At 30.7% G+C, this 17,785-nt stretch overlaps 1 protein-coding gene across 1 annotated transcript in view; it reads right to left on the bottom strand.

The window, feature by feature from the left end:
• LOC118187393 (UPAR/Ly6 domain-containing protein qvr-like) overlaps positions 1-16,590 on the bottom strand; it is a 143,897-nt gene extending 127,307 nt beyond the window's left edge. Inside the window, exon 1 of the mRNA XM_035357604.2 lies at positions 16,388-16,590. Coding sequence (XP_035213495.1) covers positions 16,388-16,427 — 40 coding nt within the window. The 5' untranslated portion in view covers positions 16,428-16,590. The remainder of the gene's footprint in view (positions 1-16,387) is intronic.
• Between the last annotated feature and the right edge of the window lie 1,195 nt (positions 16,591-17,785).

Below are 17,785 nucleotides of genomic sequence, written 5' to 3'. Positions count from 1 at the left end.
AGCCGCCATTTGTTTACATTTGAATTCTGAGTAAAATAATGAATTAGTCAGCTTGTGCACCAACGTCGTTCTGCCGAGTGGAATCAAAAGTTAAATTTCAAACTTGTGCCTCGAAAAATCTAGCTTCCTACCCGCTAGCCGAATTGCTTGGCAAAAGTACTTTTCAATTTTTAATGAAGATGTTTTGGATTTTATGTATTTTTGCCCTGCCGCGAAGTAAGAACTGAATCAACTGAATGAAAAATATATCTCTTATATAATTCCAGGAAATTAGTTTCAATTAAATGGAGCAAAAAGTGCGTTTAATTTAAAAGGCCATACAAGGAAGTCATGTGGTATCCATATAAAATATTTTATTTTTTGCAAAATATTTTAGAACCCTAATTAAGACACAATAACACGCCGATTAAATACTAATTCAGAAGTCAAACAACAAAAATCAGCGTTATATTTACAAAAAAATTTTGTAAATATAACGCTGATTTTTGTTGTTTGACTTCTGAATTAGTATTTTAGAACCCTGTTTACATTCATTATACTATTTGTTCCAAACATTACATTTGTTCCAAAAATTAAATTTGTTCCAAAATTAAGCAGAAGGATTATTATATTTGGCTAAAACATGTAAAAGTTTCTATTTACCTAAACAACAGCATCACATTACATTAGCCTTATTTATATCTGATTAGCGTGTCATCCATATTTCTCGTATAACAGTTGAGATACAGCGTATTAGGATGCCAGAGTGTATTAGGATGTCAGTCAAGAAAAGGTAAATTAGCTTATTAAAAACAGCTTTAGCATGGACTAACTATTTTCTAGGACATGTTTAAGGCACCGGGATTCCGAAAACTCCTTATTGATAAAAGTTGAATTAGATTATTAGACACCTCCTTCATATGGTCTACTTGCCTGAAAGAGTTATACATTTCTTGTAACGATTTCTAAGCAAAGTAATGATCCTACATTTCACATTCTAACAATTATTTAGACTACAAAAAGTCATGATCATCCTATTTTAACAGAAAGGTTTAGAATATTATAAACAGAGGATAAAATGTAAATTAGATTGAAATAAAGCCAAAGGGAAAAAAAGAAAGAAATTGGGAAATGATTCAGAACGTCGCGCTAGAGGGTTTGTTTAGATTCTTTTTTCCCGTTCGAAATTTATCAGTCTGCTTATGGATTCTCTTTCCCCCCCCCTTTTTTTTTTGGAAGGGGAGGTCTTTTTTAATTTAATTTTTTTCCTTTGCACTTATGCCACATACAAATCAACTGCAATATCACAAAATGTTTAAAAGCAATATATGTTGAGAATTCCCTATCACTTCATCGTATCAATGTTCAGTTTTTTTTAATAAGATATCTTACAAAACTTTTTTGTCTTCTTATTATTGAAATTTTGCGTGTTGAAATTTATTACTAAATATTACGTTTTTCACACTTAAAATAAAATTCAACAGCAATATCACAAATTATTTGAAAATAGCGTACGTTTAGAATTTCCCATATATTGTCGAGTGTTACCATACATTTTTACTTCCTTGTACCAAGTAAAGAAAGCATTGTAATAGCAAAAAAATTCGGGTATAGTATTTCAACGGAAATATCCATCTTGACGGTCTCCGAATCCATTTGGACAATTTTTTTGCTTCGCGCTTGTACGTACGAACAGAATAAAGGACTCATTTTTCCCAAAATGGATTGCAAAGTGGATTTAAAACGGATTCAAAAGAGATTTTTTTCCATAATGTCTGTACGTACGTACGTATGTATGTATATATGTATCTCGTATAACTCAAAAACGATTAGCCATAGAACATTTAAATTTTTTATTTGGGACTACATATGACATCTAGTTGTGCACCTCCCTTTTTTATGGGTACCAAATGTGTGTGTATATATATAAAATATAAAAAAATACGATGGATTTGCTCTACAACCTCTAATTAACTTTCCGCAATTTAGAATCTCCCCCCTAGTCCAGTACCTTCGAGAACATTCTAGCCTATTATGTAACCGCTACACTATAAATAACGAATGCGCGCTATTTTGCAGACAGAAGCTCGCCTCTCCTCCTGTGCTATACATCTCGTTGCTGCTTAATCTATCTTTCCTTTGTTAGAAATAGTGATGACGTATAAAGTTTAAATTCAATCCTACTCACTTAAAATCACTATGGATATGTAATTCATCTAAAAGGAAAATGATCTGATAATTGAATTAAATAAAAATGTGTAATTAAAAGCTAAATCATCTTGTCTCGTCATTTGGATTTCGCCTTACCACGCTGCAAAAGCAATGTCTGAACTTTGATGCCGAGCTTCATCACGACTGCCGAAATATCACATATATATATTCACCCCCTTACCTAGCTTAAAAGTCCTACCGGCCTTTGTTTTCCTAACCGTTGGTCTAGTCACACATTTTCCAATTATAGAAGTATTTTAAATGACGGAAATATTCATGACTTGACAGTGTCAAATTTTAACAAAAAATTCATTTTCGACACTTTTAATGCGATTTCCCAATTCTTATACTTATATCTGGGAACGTTTTATACTTATTATAAAAAAGTAAAATTGTAAGAAGTTTGTATAACGAAAATTGACTGGGATATTCAATTTAAAAAAAAATTTGAAATTTTGTATGTCATTTTCAACTTGCCCTGAGGGATCGTTTAATTAAGTCGGAATAATTCGAGGATATAAGTTTAAAGGAAGCGCAGAAAAATGTGTATTATTTCATAGGCCGTACAAGGATGTCATGTGATGGCCACGTGAGACTTTTTTTATATTCGCTATATTGGTTCTTTAAAAACTAGCCGCTTGCGTGGCATGCAGCCTAAAATGGTTATACAAAATAAAAAGTACATAATGACTTAAATTAATCCACCTAGTATAATTTTATAAAAATATTTAATATTTCTTGTTAGATATCTTTCGGTTTTACAGCATTTTTATCAAAACCAGTCATATAAAAAAAGTAAAACAATTATTCTCAAGAACTCTGTTTGACGTATTTAAATCGCTTAGTTTTTTTTTTTTTTTTTTTTTTTTTTTTTTAGTAACTTTGTAGAATAAATTTGAAAGTTACATATCTTACGCTTTTTAAGTTTTACTGAACAGCAACAATCTATAGCGTGAACGATAAAAATTTTTTATATCCAAACAGTGGCCAACACATTGCTTTCAAGAGCCGAGTTTGTTAATTAAAAGTGAAAGTTTGTTAAAAGCAGATTCGAAATTCAAAATTCGAACATGCAATATGCATTGTGTTGAACGCATCATTCAACACTATACGACTCAGTTCAACAGAACTGAGTTTCATTCTGCCACAGAACAGCGGACCACCCGAGAAAGTGAAGCCAAACGTTTGGAAGAAAGAGAACTACACACCTGCAGACCTGTTGTCTGTGTTCCACTGTTCAGACAGCACCCTAATGCCCATTTGCGAAGATATCGTGGGTATCACATTTGGTCTGGGATTGCGGACCCACTGCCATCCATAAACAGTGAGTGCAGAAAATTTGAATTTGATAGCTTATTAGGAAGTAGTTTAAAAATGGATTATAAACTTTTGACTATAAAGACAAACACTATCAGTGAGCTAAATAAAAGCTTACAAAAGAGGAGTCTGCACATGAGTTTTAGGTAAAATTTATTACTTCGTCTAATAACTAAAAATTGTGATTTATTGGCGAAACAGCTCACGAATTACAGTATCATTGTTTGATGACTGACATAATGCCTTGAATTTTACAAATGGACGATTAGCATTAGATGAAACTTAAAAATAATAGATGTATTGTCAGCGCAGCAAGCTAATAAAATATTAATACTATATTCCAGTTATGGAAATACGTTGTATATAATAATATAAAATGGCCCAAGCATGGAGCCAATAGTTAACTCAGCATCGACTATGTGAGAGTTGACAACAGCGTTGCCCTGACAGACATTAAATTAGGCTGGCACTGATGAAATAGTTTATAAAGCAGTTGTGATTTCACTGCTGAGTCCCAAGCTAATAAACCTTACTGGTGAGTCTCTCATACCAAACATGGTCAAAATCTACAAATTCCTACAATTTTTTAGCTACTTTATACTTCTACTTAGTCGAACGAAAACGGCAGGCCAAACAATTTCCTTTTTTTCAGGAGAAAAGGAAGGAAACAAAAGGTTATTAAATATTGATTTATTTTATCCATATAATAAACTAATACGGTGTTACTTTTCATATGCTTTAAATATACTGCGAATAAAAGAATGTTATATCTTAACAATGTCCGCTTCGATTTCGAAAGCAAAATTTATTTATTTCAGTTTAAATATTAGTACTAGTAGAGACGTAATGGTGACCAGGTTGCACACTGATTATCCGATCCATTGACCTAAATCCGTACGTTTTGAGTTTACTTTCGCAGTTTATGCACGACAAAAACTTTTCAGGATGAATAATTTTCATGTTAGTGTCTTATAACAGAAAAAGCAGATTTCTACGGCAAATATTTTTTGTAGTAACAAATGTTTAGGCTTTCCACTGTTCTCGAATGGAAGGGTTTTAATTTATTTCAATCTTCAGTTACCTGTGGAATTTTTATACTGTTTTAAGTAACAACATGGTGTTAACATTTTACTTTTCACTTCCTAGCGACATTTTTTTCTTTGCAGCAGTCATACAATTTTTTGAAGAGCACAAATAAAAAAGTAAACTACTTCATGGTTTAGCCAAATGTTATTTTTTGAGAACAAAGCAAAAAAAAATGAATTTTGAAATTAAGCAATTTCAGCAAAAGGTGAAAAAAGTATTCGACAAAATTAACATAAAAAATTATTACCGGTCGTATAGTTTCCAAAAAGTAAAACATCACTATGTTCTGTACAACAGAAAACTTTGAACAGAAATTAATTTCGATTTATAGTTATGATATAAAATTTTTGAAAATATTTGGCCCAATATTAGCTGATCGTAACTTCGTACAAATAAGCCCTGCATTAATTTGATATTCTTCAAATGTGTGTGTGTGTGTGTGTATTTAATTATGGCAAAGCACACTAGGGCTATCTGCCTAAGGGGAGGGATGCCTTCGTGGAGGACTTTCTAAGGGAAACTGGCTCATATACACGTTACACATGGGGAAAACCACGAAAACACCCATGCAGCCAGCCCGTTTGCGGGATTCGAACCTCGGACCGAACTACCAGTGTTCAGCGACTTTACCGCTCGGCCGCTGGTGGGCCTATTCTTCAAATGAAAAAATGAAAACTTCAAATTTTATAATGTGACTAAAACGTTAAATAAAATGTCATGTTTTCTTAATAAGTGGGTAAAATTTCCATAGACAAGTTGGATCAGGCGCAACTTAAAAAGTCATAAGAAGAGAGGCCCGCCAGCGGCCGAGCGGTAAACTCCCTGAACACTAGTAGTTCGGATCGAGGTAAGAATCCCGGGTGCGGGCTGCCTGCATGTGCGTTTTCGTGGGTTTCCCCACGTGTATAGGAGTCAATTTCTCTTAGAAAGTCTTCCACGAAGGCATCCCTCCATTCAGGAAGATAGCCCTCGAGTGCTTTGCCGTAATTAAATAAACCAAACCAAACATAGACGAGTTCGATCAGTCCTTAGGTAAGTCGGTGATTTGATACGCCAAAGTTGGTTTCCTAGTAACGAAAATCTTAATGCCATGAAAATATTTACTTTAGAAGTACGTTAAGATGCTGAGCCAAGTTTTCTCAAGGGTGTGTTTTTATTATTGTGGAAACAAATACAAACGATATATTGGAGCTATTATAAGGTAGATATTTCACTATTCTCTCCACACCTTTTGTATAATGTAGTTTTTTAACGTGAGTGAACCCTGAGATGAGAGAACATTGTTTCCATAAGCAATGAAAAGGCCTTAAAGAGAAAACACAGAATAAAGGAAACTTGAGAATTTTACTTGCCTAAACACTTTTTAGTTTAAAACTTAAACATTTGCTTACGCATAAATTACAGCCATTTATTTTTAAAACAATCATACCCAAATTATGCCAAAAGCCACCTCTTTATATATGTTGGTTCAAATTTTACGCAAGATCGTTTTTTATTCCAAAGATACGTATGCTGAGTTAAATACAACTTGTCAGTTTAAAATTTTAAAAACAGGACTGTAATACTATGCTTACAGTATTTACTATTCAGTACACAACAAATAGCATGCTCTTCAATATAAGATGATTAAAATAGCAGAAATCTTCTGCTTTTTAGTTAGAATAGCAAGAATCTCTTTATCAGGTTATGAACCTAGACGAGTTCGATCAGTTCTTAGGTAAGTCCGTGATTTGATACTTGAATTATGAGCACACGAAATATCTACCAATCTATTTCCGAAATTTTTTATAAGTTTTATATCGATCTAGCACAAATGCAATAAATAGCTAACTATTTCAATATGTATTTTGTCAGTGCCTATTAACCGCGTTCTCTGGATATCTAATATACCGTAAAAAGATGAGCTCTAAAAATAAGACTAGAAATCTGTAACTAGCTAATTTAATTACTGTAAATCAAATAAAACGCTTGTAAATAACAATTGGACAGTTTTCATTTCATTCTACACATTTTTTGTCATTCTATGTTTCCAAATTTTAAAAAACAAAGCCATCTTAAACTGGATTTCAATAAATATTGTTAAAGCATCTACATTTGAAACATTTGTAGACACCAAATGCGTATGTTCATAAAATACTAACTTGTAAATTCTTCTCTGACGGCTTAACAAGTCTATAGCAATGAACCAAACAGACGTTCAATGTAAAGCTACACGAAGGAATCAACATATATGAGATATTTATAGAACATCACATTACAGAAAGTTGCCACCTAGGATATTGTTGACAGAAAGCAACTTATCTTCCATAGCCCTCCATATGCTTATGTGATCAGATTTAAATTTGATCACACGTTATGAAGATTATGGCTATTCATAACGCCAATCTTATGAGATTCATTATGAATACTAGGTATACAACGCATTACCAACCACAAGATAGGAATATAAGTGAACCGAGATCCAAATAATCAGATATAAAAATGCCCTGCGTAACACTGCTATTTTTAACCCCTGAAAAGGCTTAGCATACTATACTATTTAATACGTTTGAACTTTTATCGGGCATTTGGCGGAAAGTATTTATTTTAACTAAATAATCCGGTCCTTTCTGAACATAAAATTACTGTCAAAATTTTATATAATGTCATATTTTCGTAAAACAGAAGTGAAGTGTATTCTGGTAGAAGACAAGATATTTTAATTTTGTGAACATACAGTTCTCATTGCGTCACTAATATACTTATGTAATTATTAAATTTGACATAAATACTTTTATTTTGCGCTGGAGCTAACAAAGAAAACATTCAAATAATTTTAATTATAAGAAACTCAACTTTTAGCCTCTCGTGGAACAGCCCTAAGACATCTGGGTACCTAGGCGAACCATACTCCGAATCGAAAAATTCAAAGCTTCCAAACAGTACCTCAACTAACTTACGATTAATTTAAATATAACAAAATTATTTATAGAGAATTATACTAATATTTTTTCTTTCTAAAATTCTATGGGTTCTATGGTAGACTATGGGTAGACAATTCTATGGGTTTTGCTCTTCAACCCATAGAATTGTCTTCTAGTACTAACCTATGAAATGGAGCATACAGATTCCTTTTTTTAAACCAAACCATTGTTACGAATTTCTAATTTATCAGACATTTGTGCTTCTTTTAAAATACAAAATTACAAATGTAAAGGTTTAATAACATAATAAGGAAGTTAATAATGTATAACATATGTAGTAATGCCAAACGAAAAAATCTGCAGATATTCTAAGAATGAGAAATAAAAACTCCGGTTACGACCACGTGTGTCCTGATAACGACCGCGTGTTTCTGAGACTTCATTATTTTTCTTCTTTTTCCCCTTTCTAGTAATTTCGTTCTCCTGATGAGGAGGGACCTTGAGTTGCCCTCGAAATCGATTGAGTGTTTTAATATATGTACGCTAAATACAAGGTTGTTATTGCGATTTTAAATGAGAAATAATTTTAACATTAAGACTAAAAGTGAAATAAACTTTAGATTGTTTCTTTCACTTTTAGTAGGTGTCGTTATTGCTTACTAGAAACCAGCAGTACTTGCCCATTTGACTCAATACCGCTGCTCCATTTTCTGAGTATCCTCATGGAATCTTTTTTTTTATCCTGTGCTCACAGCTCTGCATATGGGAATTTAGTAAATGAATTTTAAGAGGCATTCTGCATCTCAGCTTGCAGTAACTGCTCAAAAGGCCTTATGATTATTTTCTGCTTTATGATTCTAAATAAATCTTTACTTCTCATGCACATTTCTCTAATGGTTTCTAAACAGTTATTTCATCATCATTTAATTTCGTATGAAAGCTTTTATATTGTAAATGTCTCCGAATTCGAGAAACAACATAAATTCCTTTTTTTCAGTTTCGCCTCTTTTTATTACTGAACTTTAAAAACTCAATTTTAAGGTATGCAAACATTTTCCATTCTTGTCTATGGTTCTATAAAACTTGGTATTAAACCTAATATCTTATGAAGAAGAAATAGCAACACCTTGTAGTTGTACCGAATTTTCTAGAAGAACGTATCTAAAAATTACATTGTCCCACAAGCAAATAAAATAATACCATTCTATAAGTCTTTCTTGTAATTAAACTCAGCTATATGGCAATGATCTTGAAATCTCTACAAATTTTGAAAAATACTTATTATAATGAATCACACCTATTAACAGAAACAGAGTTTCATATATTTTTTGTTATTTTGATTAAATGCACCACTTATATCTATGGTTTCGTGTTACTATTGTTTAATAACACAGCTTGAGGGTTCTAAACAACCTCCATTCTTCAGGGAAATGTTAATAACCTAGGTACTTCCATTTAATCATCTATCTTTTCTTACACCAATCTCTTCGCTACCTTTCGTAGCTACTGATTGTAAAATAAAGCAGTTTGTTGACATAATTCGAAATCTCTGGATGCATCGCTCCATGGCGATCGTGATTGAAATTTCTAGAAAAGTAATGTTTGCTGGGAAGCTTCATAAATATCCATTTATTTTAGCTACAATATACTTCGAAGTTGAATAATTTCTAAGTCATTTAAAAATGCATTTCATAACAAATAAAACGAGATATGTTTCATTATTATCCCATGATTCTTTTGATTATGCAAGCAAATACGTTGGCGTATTTACTTTTCATTGGCACTATCCTTGTCTGAAAGGGATTTTAAGAATTTATAATAAATTATTCAAGTCAGCTGACGATAAACAGGAATACCTGATCTTTACGCATAGTTAACAAATATTGTTCTCCATCCATCATTAACTATAATTTATTAATAAAATACACAGTATTTTGTGCATTTGTCAAAATCTAGTGCACAATTTAAATGCACAAATTCTAAAGAAATTGAATTGAGAAAGTTCAAGTTGAGAAATTTAATTTAAGATCGCACAGGCTGCGAAATTAATTGAACAATCAATAATTAAATCAAAATTAAATCAAAATTAAATCATGAAAGGGGACAATTCTCCAACATGAAGCACTCATATGAAAATTAAAACAGAATTAATTCAACAAAATCTCGAGAACACAACAAACTTATGCAAAATATATAATAAATAAAAGGCATAACAGTTGAAACTTCCTCGTTCTTTTTCAAAGAACAGCCGAGAAATTTTCATCACAACCACATTTTTTAATTATATCTGGATGACGGTAAATTCTTCAAACATTTCAAAATTAAAATTTAGGTGCCAATTAAGATTATTTAATTAAAATGATTAAAATAATTGATTTTTAATTGTAATTAAAATAATTAATTCAATTAATCATAATGATATAATCTTCTCCAATGTGACCCTAAAATAAATATTTAAAAACCAAACATTAAGAAAAAATAAATATTAAAAAACGAATACTCCAATAAGAGAGCAGAAAAAACAATGTGTAATTAAAAGCAATGTCTAAATAAATTTTTAACCCAAGAATTAGCAGAATTCCTTAAAAATATTTTTGTACACCAAAAGAAACATGTTAAAATAAAAATAAAATATTTCACGTCAAAATTTTAAGGAAATCAATTTATTATAAGTAAATATATTTTAATGAAAAATGAGGAAATTTTTCCAGATATAAGCTAAAGATTACATGAAAATGGAAGTCTTATAAGCCTAAATGAAAAATAAATATGAAACTAAATCTAAAATAATGGTGATAAATTCGATGCAATATCTATAAATGAAAGGGAACAAAATGTGCCTTTTCTATATCTGTGATTAAATAAGTTTTAAAGATGGGGTATTTCAGGGATTTAAAATTTAGTCATCCCGTTTATAATAATCTATAAAGTTATTTAATGAGTGCTTAAAAGGATCAGCATTCCAGCAATCTGAAGGTCATCAACCTTAGCATTTACAGATCCTTTCATTTATTCCGTAAACATGTCTCTTTCAACCTGAATGTGAACTAATCAGGTTTTTTTCAATGAAACATAAAGTGTTATTTGAATATAGCAAAGCGCACGACGGCTGTCTGCCGAAAGTAAACGATGCTTTTATGGAGTACTTTCTAAGGGAAACTCGTTCGTATCAACGTTATACATGGACATAAGTGGTGCTAAGCATACACTTATCACACTGTAGCGCTTTATGAGTTTTCTATGATCATTCAATTTCTATAGCTATGGTAACTTTGCATACCTTCTGACAAGTAGTTATATTTTTAACCACTGTATTTTAATTCCTGTTGACTATCAGTACATTATTCACTTGTTTCACAAGTGCAGAGATCCTGATCGATTGCTTGTTTTAGATTGAATGAAATTAAGCTTAATGTTACTGTTAATTAGCTTGTTATTAATTTAATTATATATTTCTAATTAATTATATGTTCAGATATTTCCAAGTATATTTATTACAAACTTTTGCATCCCAATTTTTAATTTTTGGTTAAAAAAATAAACTTTTATTTATTGACAGGCCTGATTGATTATATTAATTTGCAGTACTGTTTATTTAATTTTTTTCTAGATAAATTTTTGAAAAAACTTCTTAGTATAATAATTTAAATTTATTTACAACTTATACGTCAGTGTTCCAAACGCATAGTAATATTGTTATAATAGATTTCATGCTAAGCTTTTTTTTAATTTAAACTATTAATTTCTGCAAACATTTACATGATTACTTTAACTAACAAAAAATATTTTTAACATACTTTGATATGGAATAATTTTTGCACGCCAGTGAACTATATAAATTTTCCAGTCTAGCTCAGACATCTTGACTATTATTGATGTAATTTATAAAAAATATAATTGGTATGCTTTATAATTATTTAAATTATGATATTATCATAGTAAATGAAAGATGTTTGTAATGTTAATATGTATGCTTACCAATACCTTTTATTTTCTTTGTTAGCTCTCGCATTTATTACTGTTATTCAAGTAATTAGCCTGCTTGTTAGATATTTTTTACTTGTTCTTGTGATATGTAATTCTGTTTCTTTATTTTTGTTTTCCTCTTGGTTACCAATTGGCTTCGAAAAGTTAAATTGTAACCCTGTAGGCAACAAGGGGAAGAATTTTGACTCGCGCAGTTGGACTATAGCAGGACCCCGGGGGGGGGGAATTTTCATTAGCGCAGTTGGAGTACACCCGTTTGGGATTATTCATACAGTATTTGAACTATTATGAAAATAAGTAAAAGAAAAAAATTAATGAAATCATTTTGAATATTGGTATCGTAAATACTACAAAAATTGTGTTTTTGAATCCTAATATAGAAAACTGTAAATGTTGTGATACTGAATATTGTTATATAAAAAATATAAAAAATATATATAAATATAAAAAAATGTATTATTGGTTTATAAAACGGAATAAATTTTTAAAAATTTTATAATTAATGTAGTTTAAAAGAAAATTACATAAAAAATTACTATGAAATTATTGTGGATGAATTTTGTGCAATAAGTTTGAATTTAAAAAACAGAATATGTTGTAGGGTGTACTAGTTCAGAATCAGATGAGTATATTAAGCTCTGAATAACAGTTCCGTTTGCCTTCTCATACAAAGACATGTTGAAGGCTACCATTTATAAGAATGAATACGATATATATTTTACAGAATTAATTTTTTATTTGAAATGGTATGATGCAGTTCTCAATGTGCCAACTATTTTAAGCAAGGAAGGAAGGCCTTTTCAAGTGCCGATCAAGCGTCTTTGAACCATTGGTAGAATAACTAATATACCAGTCAATTAAAGAGCATAACGTCCTACTTTAGACAGAAATGCTTGTTTTAGAGAATTTGAGGGAATTTTTTTTATATAAAATCAACCAGGAACTGAAAGTGAAAATTAAAGAAAAATGAAAACAAATTTTACAATATCTATAATATTAAAAGGTAAATTATAAATATGAAATTTTGAATGTTATAATTTTTGACAACCCTAAAGAATTATGCTTACTTTCAAAACACTAATACTCAGAATTTACATTCTGCAATAATTTTAAAATTATTATTTAGTTCAAAATATCTTGATGTATGCTTTCCATAACGTATTTCTTTTCTTTTTACTGCTTTAGAGCATTTTATCAAAAGTTTTTTTTTTTTTTTTTTTTTTTTATCATTACGCCTTCATCTCTTTGAAGAGATACGGGATGAGCATTAAGATAAAAAGTACGTAAATAAAAATTTGAACTTTAATTTGCAGTGTCTTAACTCTCAATTTTTATTTGAGTACTTCCTCTTTCTGCCCGAAAAGTACTAACTGTTTATAAAAAATCTCTCCAAATTGCACCATTTCAAAATTAATTCATAAGTTATCATATGAACGTTAATAACGTAGTAACGTAGATATTTACATAAAGTTAATAACGTAGATATTTACATCAAGCATCAGTGAGAAAGACATCAAATTTGCAAATCGAAATTTAAAATATTAGCCCATCAAAATAAAGTAAGGCTAAAACCAAATAATTCTGAACTGGCTGTTTACCTTGCACACGTCGTAGAGGTGAATGGAGTTATCATGCCCCCAATCTGAGACACAGTCTGAAACTAGTCAGTTTTCACTGCTCAGTCACTTTCTTTTATAGGCTCTCATCAACTTTCTCGTTATAACGGGATATTACGCTCGTTACAATGGGTAGGTGCCAGCAAAACCATCGTTCAAATGGACTCGAGAAAGGTCAAATTGGATATTTCCGTTGAAATACTATACCCGAAATTTTTGGCGATTACAATACTATTCTTTACTTCGTAAAAAGAAGTGAAAATGTAAAAAATTGTCTAATTAATATCATTCTTGTCAACTAATATATAATTAATATTTATCATGTAATATTTTAATGTCTAATTAATATTTATCATTCTTGGTTCAAAAGAAGAGTTTATTTTTTAATCTGTGAAAATTTCACTCTAAAGTGGATACAATTTAAAATTTTGAAATATTAGACATTGAAAATTTAGATGATGAAATAAAGTAATGAACTTCAAATACTCAATAAAAAAGAGAAATTTCAAATATTCACCCAAAAATCAGAAATAGCGTTAAAATTCCATTAAAATTTCATTAAAAAGAATTTTTTCTCTTTATCTGATTGAACAAACCATAAAAGTCTGAGATTTTTAGTTTGCTCGTTAAACGAAGATATGCGGGAAAAATCATTTCAACATTAAATTTAAAAGACTACAAATCAAGTTTTGAAAAATATCTCTTTATTGCATTACTATTAGTGTTATCCAGAACCTGTGTGCAAAATTCAAGCTGGATAGCGTGTCAGGTAAGCCCTAAGAGAGAAAAAAGAAAAGCTTACAAGAAACGGTAGGAAGGACTATGTGAAATCCGCCAATCAGTTTGATCTTCCACATTCATTAAATGTTAAAGAATAACTTACTTGACCTCCAGTTCAATGTAATGCAGTGTTATTTGATAACAAAATCATTTTGTTATGTAGTTCAGTTTGTAAAGAATGCAAATTATTTTTTTAATTGCACATTTCATAACGGTAGAGCATACGAGAGCTATCTTCTTTAGGCGAACGACTATCTCTGAGGGCGACTTTCTACAAAATCTGACTTTTATGCATGTTACACAAGGAGAAATTTATAAAAGTTAACATGCAACCATCTCGGTTGCTGAGATTTGATCCCGGTCAAACTACTAGAATTCAACAATCCAATGCCCTCGGCCAATATTGGGAAAGTAATTCCCCAATGCCATACATCCTAAATCAGACAGCCTCCCAGTATTTTGCAAAAAATTAACTAATTAACTTTGCAGCCACTCAAGTTTATATAAGTTATACTGAATGAATTTAAAGTACCAAAAGAAATACTATTATTTCTCTATTTTCTCGTTCGATTTATCATCCACGTAGCTTTAGAAAAACTGTTATTACACGTTCAATAACTTTTATTTTATTCTGCATGCAACCTAGCAAACTGTTAGTTTTTAGATGACTTGTCATTAGAGAGGCATAAAATGAGGCATTCGTCTTTGAAATTAAAACTTAACTTCATTAAATTAGTTAATTGAACGATTAAAAACAAACCTTTGTAACATTTATACCTTTCTTTTATTTTAATACTTCTAACAGATGTAATTTACAATATATATAATTCATGTCATTTAAGATATATCTCATTGCTACATTAGCGACATTATTGGCATACAAAACATTCCTAACGTCGGCACAGAATTATCATTTGTCTACCACATATTATACACAGTATTATGCGGTACACAAATGATTATTTGATTCGTATTTTCGTTAACTGACAACTTTTGTTCCCATGCAATAATACATTTTTTCATCATCTGGGAAGATCAAGATTTTTATGTTTCGGTTCATAAAAGTGGTTTAATGTGCAACTCCATATTGCTCTTTGCAAGTAATATCTGAAACTGGGCTTGCATTATCTTTCCACTAGTTGCAAATAATCCTGTGTTACATATTTTTCGTATTAGATAAAAATCTTAAAAAAATTACTTCCATCACTATCGGACACAGAGATTAATCGACAGTGAATTTAGAGTAAAATATCTCTAAAATTATTTCAAAACGTTATATTTGAATTTGTACACTATGTTTCCACACTATATTTGGCAATTTCAAGCATAAAAATTTACACCTTTGTGGGAAAAAATAAGTTTAAAATTGCATGAAATCTATAATTTGTTTCTTAAAATGACACACTTATATAATTGCCTCTTCTTCCAGCTAGTTCCGAAATAAATAGATAAATGAAAGAACCAATTTCTTATACTTGATTTTCATTTGTCTTTGGGTTTTACATGACTACATGAAGTACGCATTAACAGGATTAGCAATAGTTTCTGAGATTTACTTTATTGTTGTTTACTTTAAATTATGTGTGAAATATTACATATATTTCTGTTATACAAAAAAATAATGCATGGATTTTCTACTATTGTTATTATTTACGTATTTATTACGATAAACAACAGGTTTCAGTAATACAAGCATATGTCATGCATACATACAAGCATATGTGTTCATGCATGCATGTATATATATGTAAGTACGTGCGTATGTATGTATTCACATACACATGCGCATACACACCTGAATACATACATACATTTCTGAACCCGGTTCCGATAACAGAAGAGCACCTAAACACCTAAGTGCGCCAACAATTAATTTAGAAAATATTTATATATTTCTTACAAATTTAATAATTATCACGTAAAGACTTAAGATGATATTGAAGATGCAGGCTAAAACTACTTTTTACTCGAAATATAGTTTAAAAAGTATTTGTATACACATTAAGTTTTAAAAAATTAATTTATATGACTAAATATTTTACAAGGGTGCATAATAAAATATTCATTTGGTTAAATATGGAAATAAAAGCCCACACTAATTTCAAATAAAAGGCAATTGTTGAAAATTTAAAATTGCTAAAAATAATCAATCCTTTTTTTAAATGGAAAAATTGTGGAGAGTGACTACGGTTATGTTTGCGCATAAAATGCATATAAAATAACGGAACTTTTCCAAACACCATTACCAGCCTTTGTTTTTTTAGCAAACACACATGTACAGAATCATAACTTCTCTGTAATAGCTATCAAAATATACCATTGCAGCTAGCAATTATATCTGCATGAATTCTGACTATTTATTTTTTCTGTTATTTTAAAAGTTGTAAAAAATATTGATTTCTTCAGTCCATTAGGTTCAACTGTCAGCTTACACACGTTGCTTTCTGGCACACTATCAAGACTGACAATTCTGCAATAATCTTTGATAATAAACTCATAAATTCTTACCTGTAAAAATGGCGTAAAACAAATATCTGAGTCTCCGCATTTGTAGGAAACTGGTCACCTGTTTATGTCGAGCATCGGTTATTAAAATCGTGAAGAACAAAACTTTTGAACGGATCCCGTTTTTTCCGAGATTCACAGCTTCATCAAAATTTGGCAACGTGCCTAAACAAGACACATCCACTATCTTTAGCGATGCGAATGCTCATCTGGATCGCAGCCAACATGGAATCCAAGTGCTGGCTCTAGGGTTGTAATTCGTCTTTCTGTTAACGCCAAAGATTCAAGCAAGTTTCTCGCCAAATAATATGCGTTCGAATTTCTATCTCGGGAATATAATACCCCTCGACCTTTCATTTCCTGTTTATATTATAGTAATGAATGAAAGTAAATTTTGAGCTTTGAAACAATTCGTATAAAAAACCGATTTGTCAAATATTGTGACGAAATATTATTTATAGTATATTAATAAATCTATCCTGCAAATTCCTATAAATATTATAACTACAGCGCATTTTAAAAATGTTTTTGGGCCTTATCATCATTGAAAGTATATTAAGCTCCAAACTTCTCAATGGAATTCTTTGAGTTCTCTATTTTACATTGCTTTAAACTGCTTAAATTCGAGCAACTGATTCAATAATTAGAAGTGCTTTAATTTTTTTATCTGCTTATTGCTAATTATAAATGCTAGTTTGGACTTTTTATACTACTAAAACTTTCTTATAATAAATGGCATTTTATCAAATTTAATAAAAGTAATTTAATTTATAAAATTAAATTTAAGGAAAAACTCCTTATCAATGATTCAATGGCAATTCTTATCAATGTCGTTGATTCAATGAAAGCTTGAAATTCGTCCAGGGTAATATACATCACGTGACATTAAAAAAGTCCCCAGATAATATTCATTCGACGACTAACCATACCTCACAGATCCTTGACTGTCAGGAAATCCAAAAAATATTGCGGCCGAAGAATGACCTAATATTTTTCAAAATATTCTGCCTATGTATGACAGCGCATTATCCTGTAGTAAAATACTCTTTTAGTGTACCTGAAAGATAAAATAATCAACACATGTGCTGCACCACCTCGTGGACATGCCAGCAGAGCATCATTGTGCCCATTATAGATGCTACAACAGGTCAGCTGAAGGCATTCCAAACATTGACTCTACGATAATGAACCTATGTGACGCTCATTATACAGCGGTAGAAAAATCAGCCGATTGCCACTTTACTTTGAACTCTGACAGGATGATCATCATTGCTCAGACAGAATCGAGGTAAACAATAAACATCTTGCTATGCCTTTCGGAATGTTAGGTAGTTGTGCTGCCACATCACTCACACTCTTCACAATAACCGTTTCCATAAAAGTGGAAGCATTAGCAACGTT

Source organism: Stegodyphus dumicola, chromosome 6, assembly GCF_044657685.1.
Source record: "Stegodyphus dumicola isolate Sdum_Otavi_A_Nest chromosome 6, ASM4465768v1".
Lineage (NCBI taxonomy): Eukaryota > Metazoa > Arthropoda > Arachnida > Araneae > Eresidae > Stegodyphus > Stegodyphus dumicola.
The sequence above is the reverse complement of the archived record's forward strand: the minus strand, read 5'-3'. Positions and strand labels throughout refer to the sequence as shown.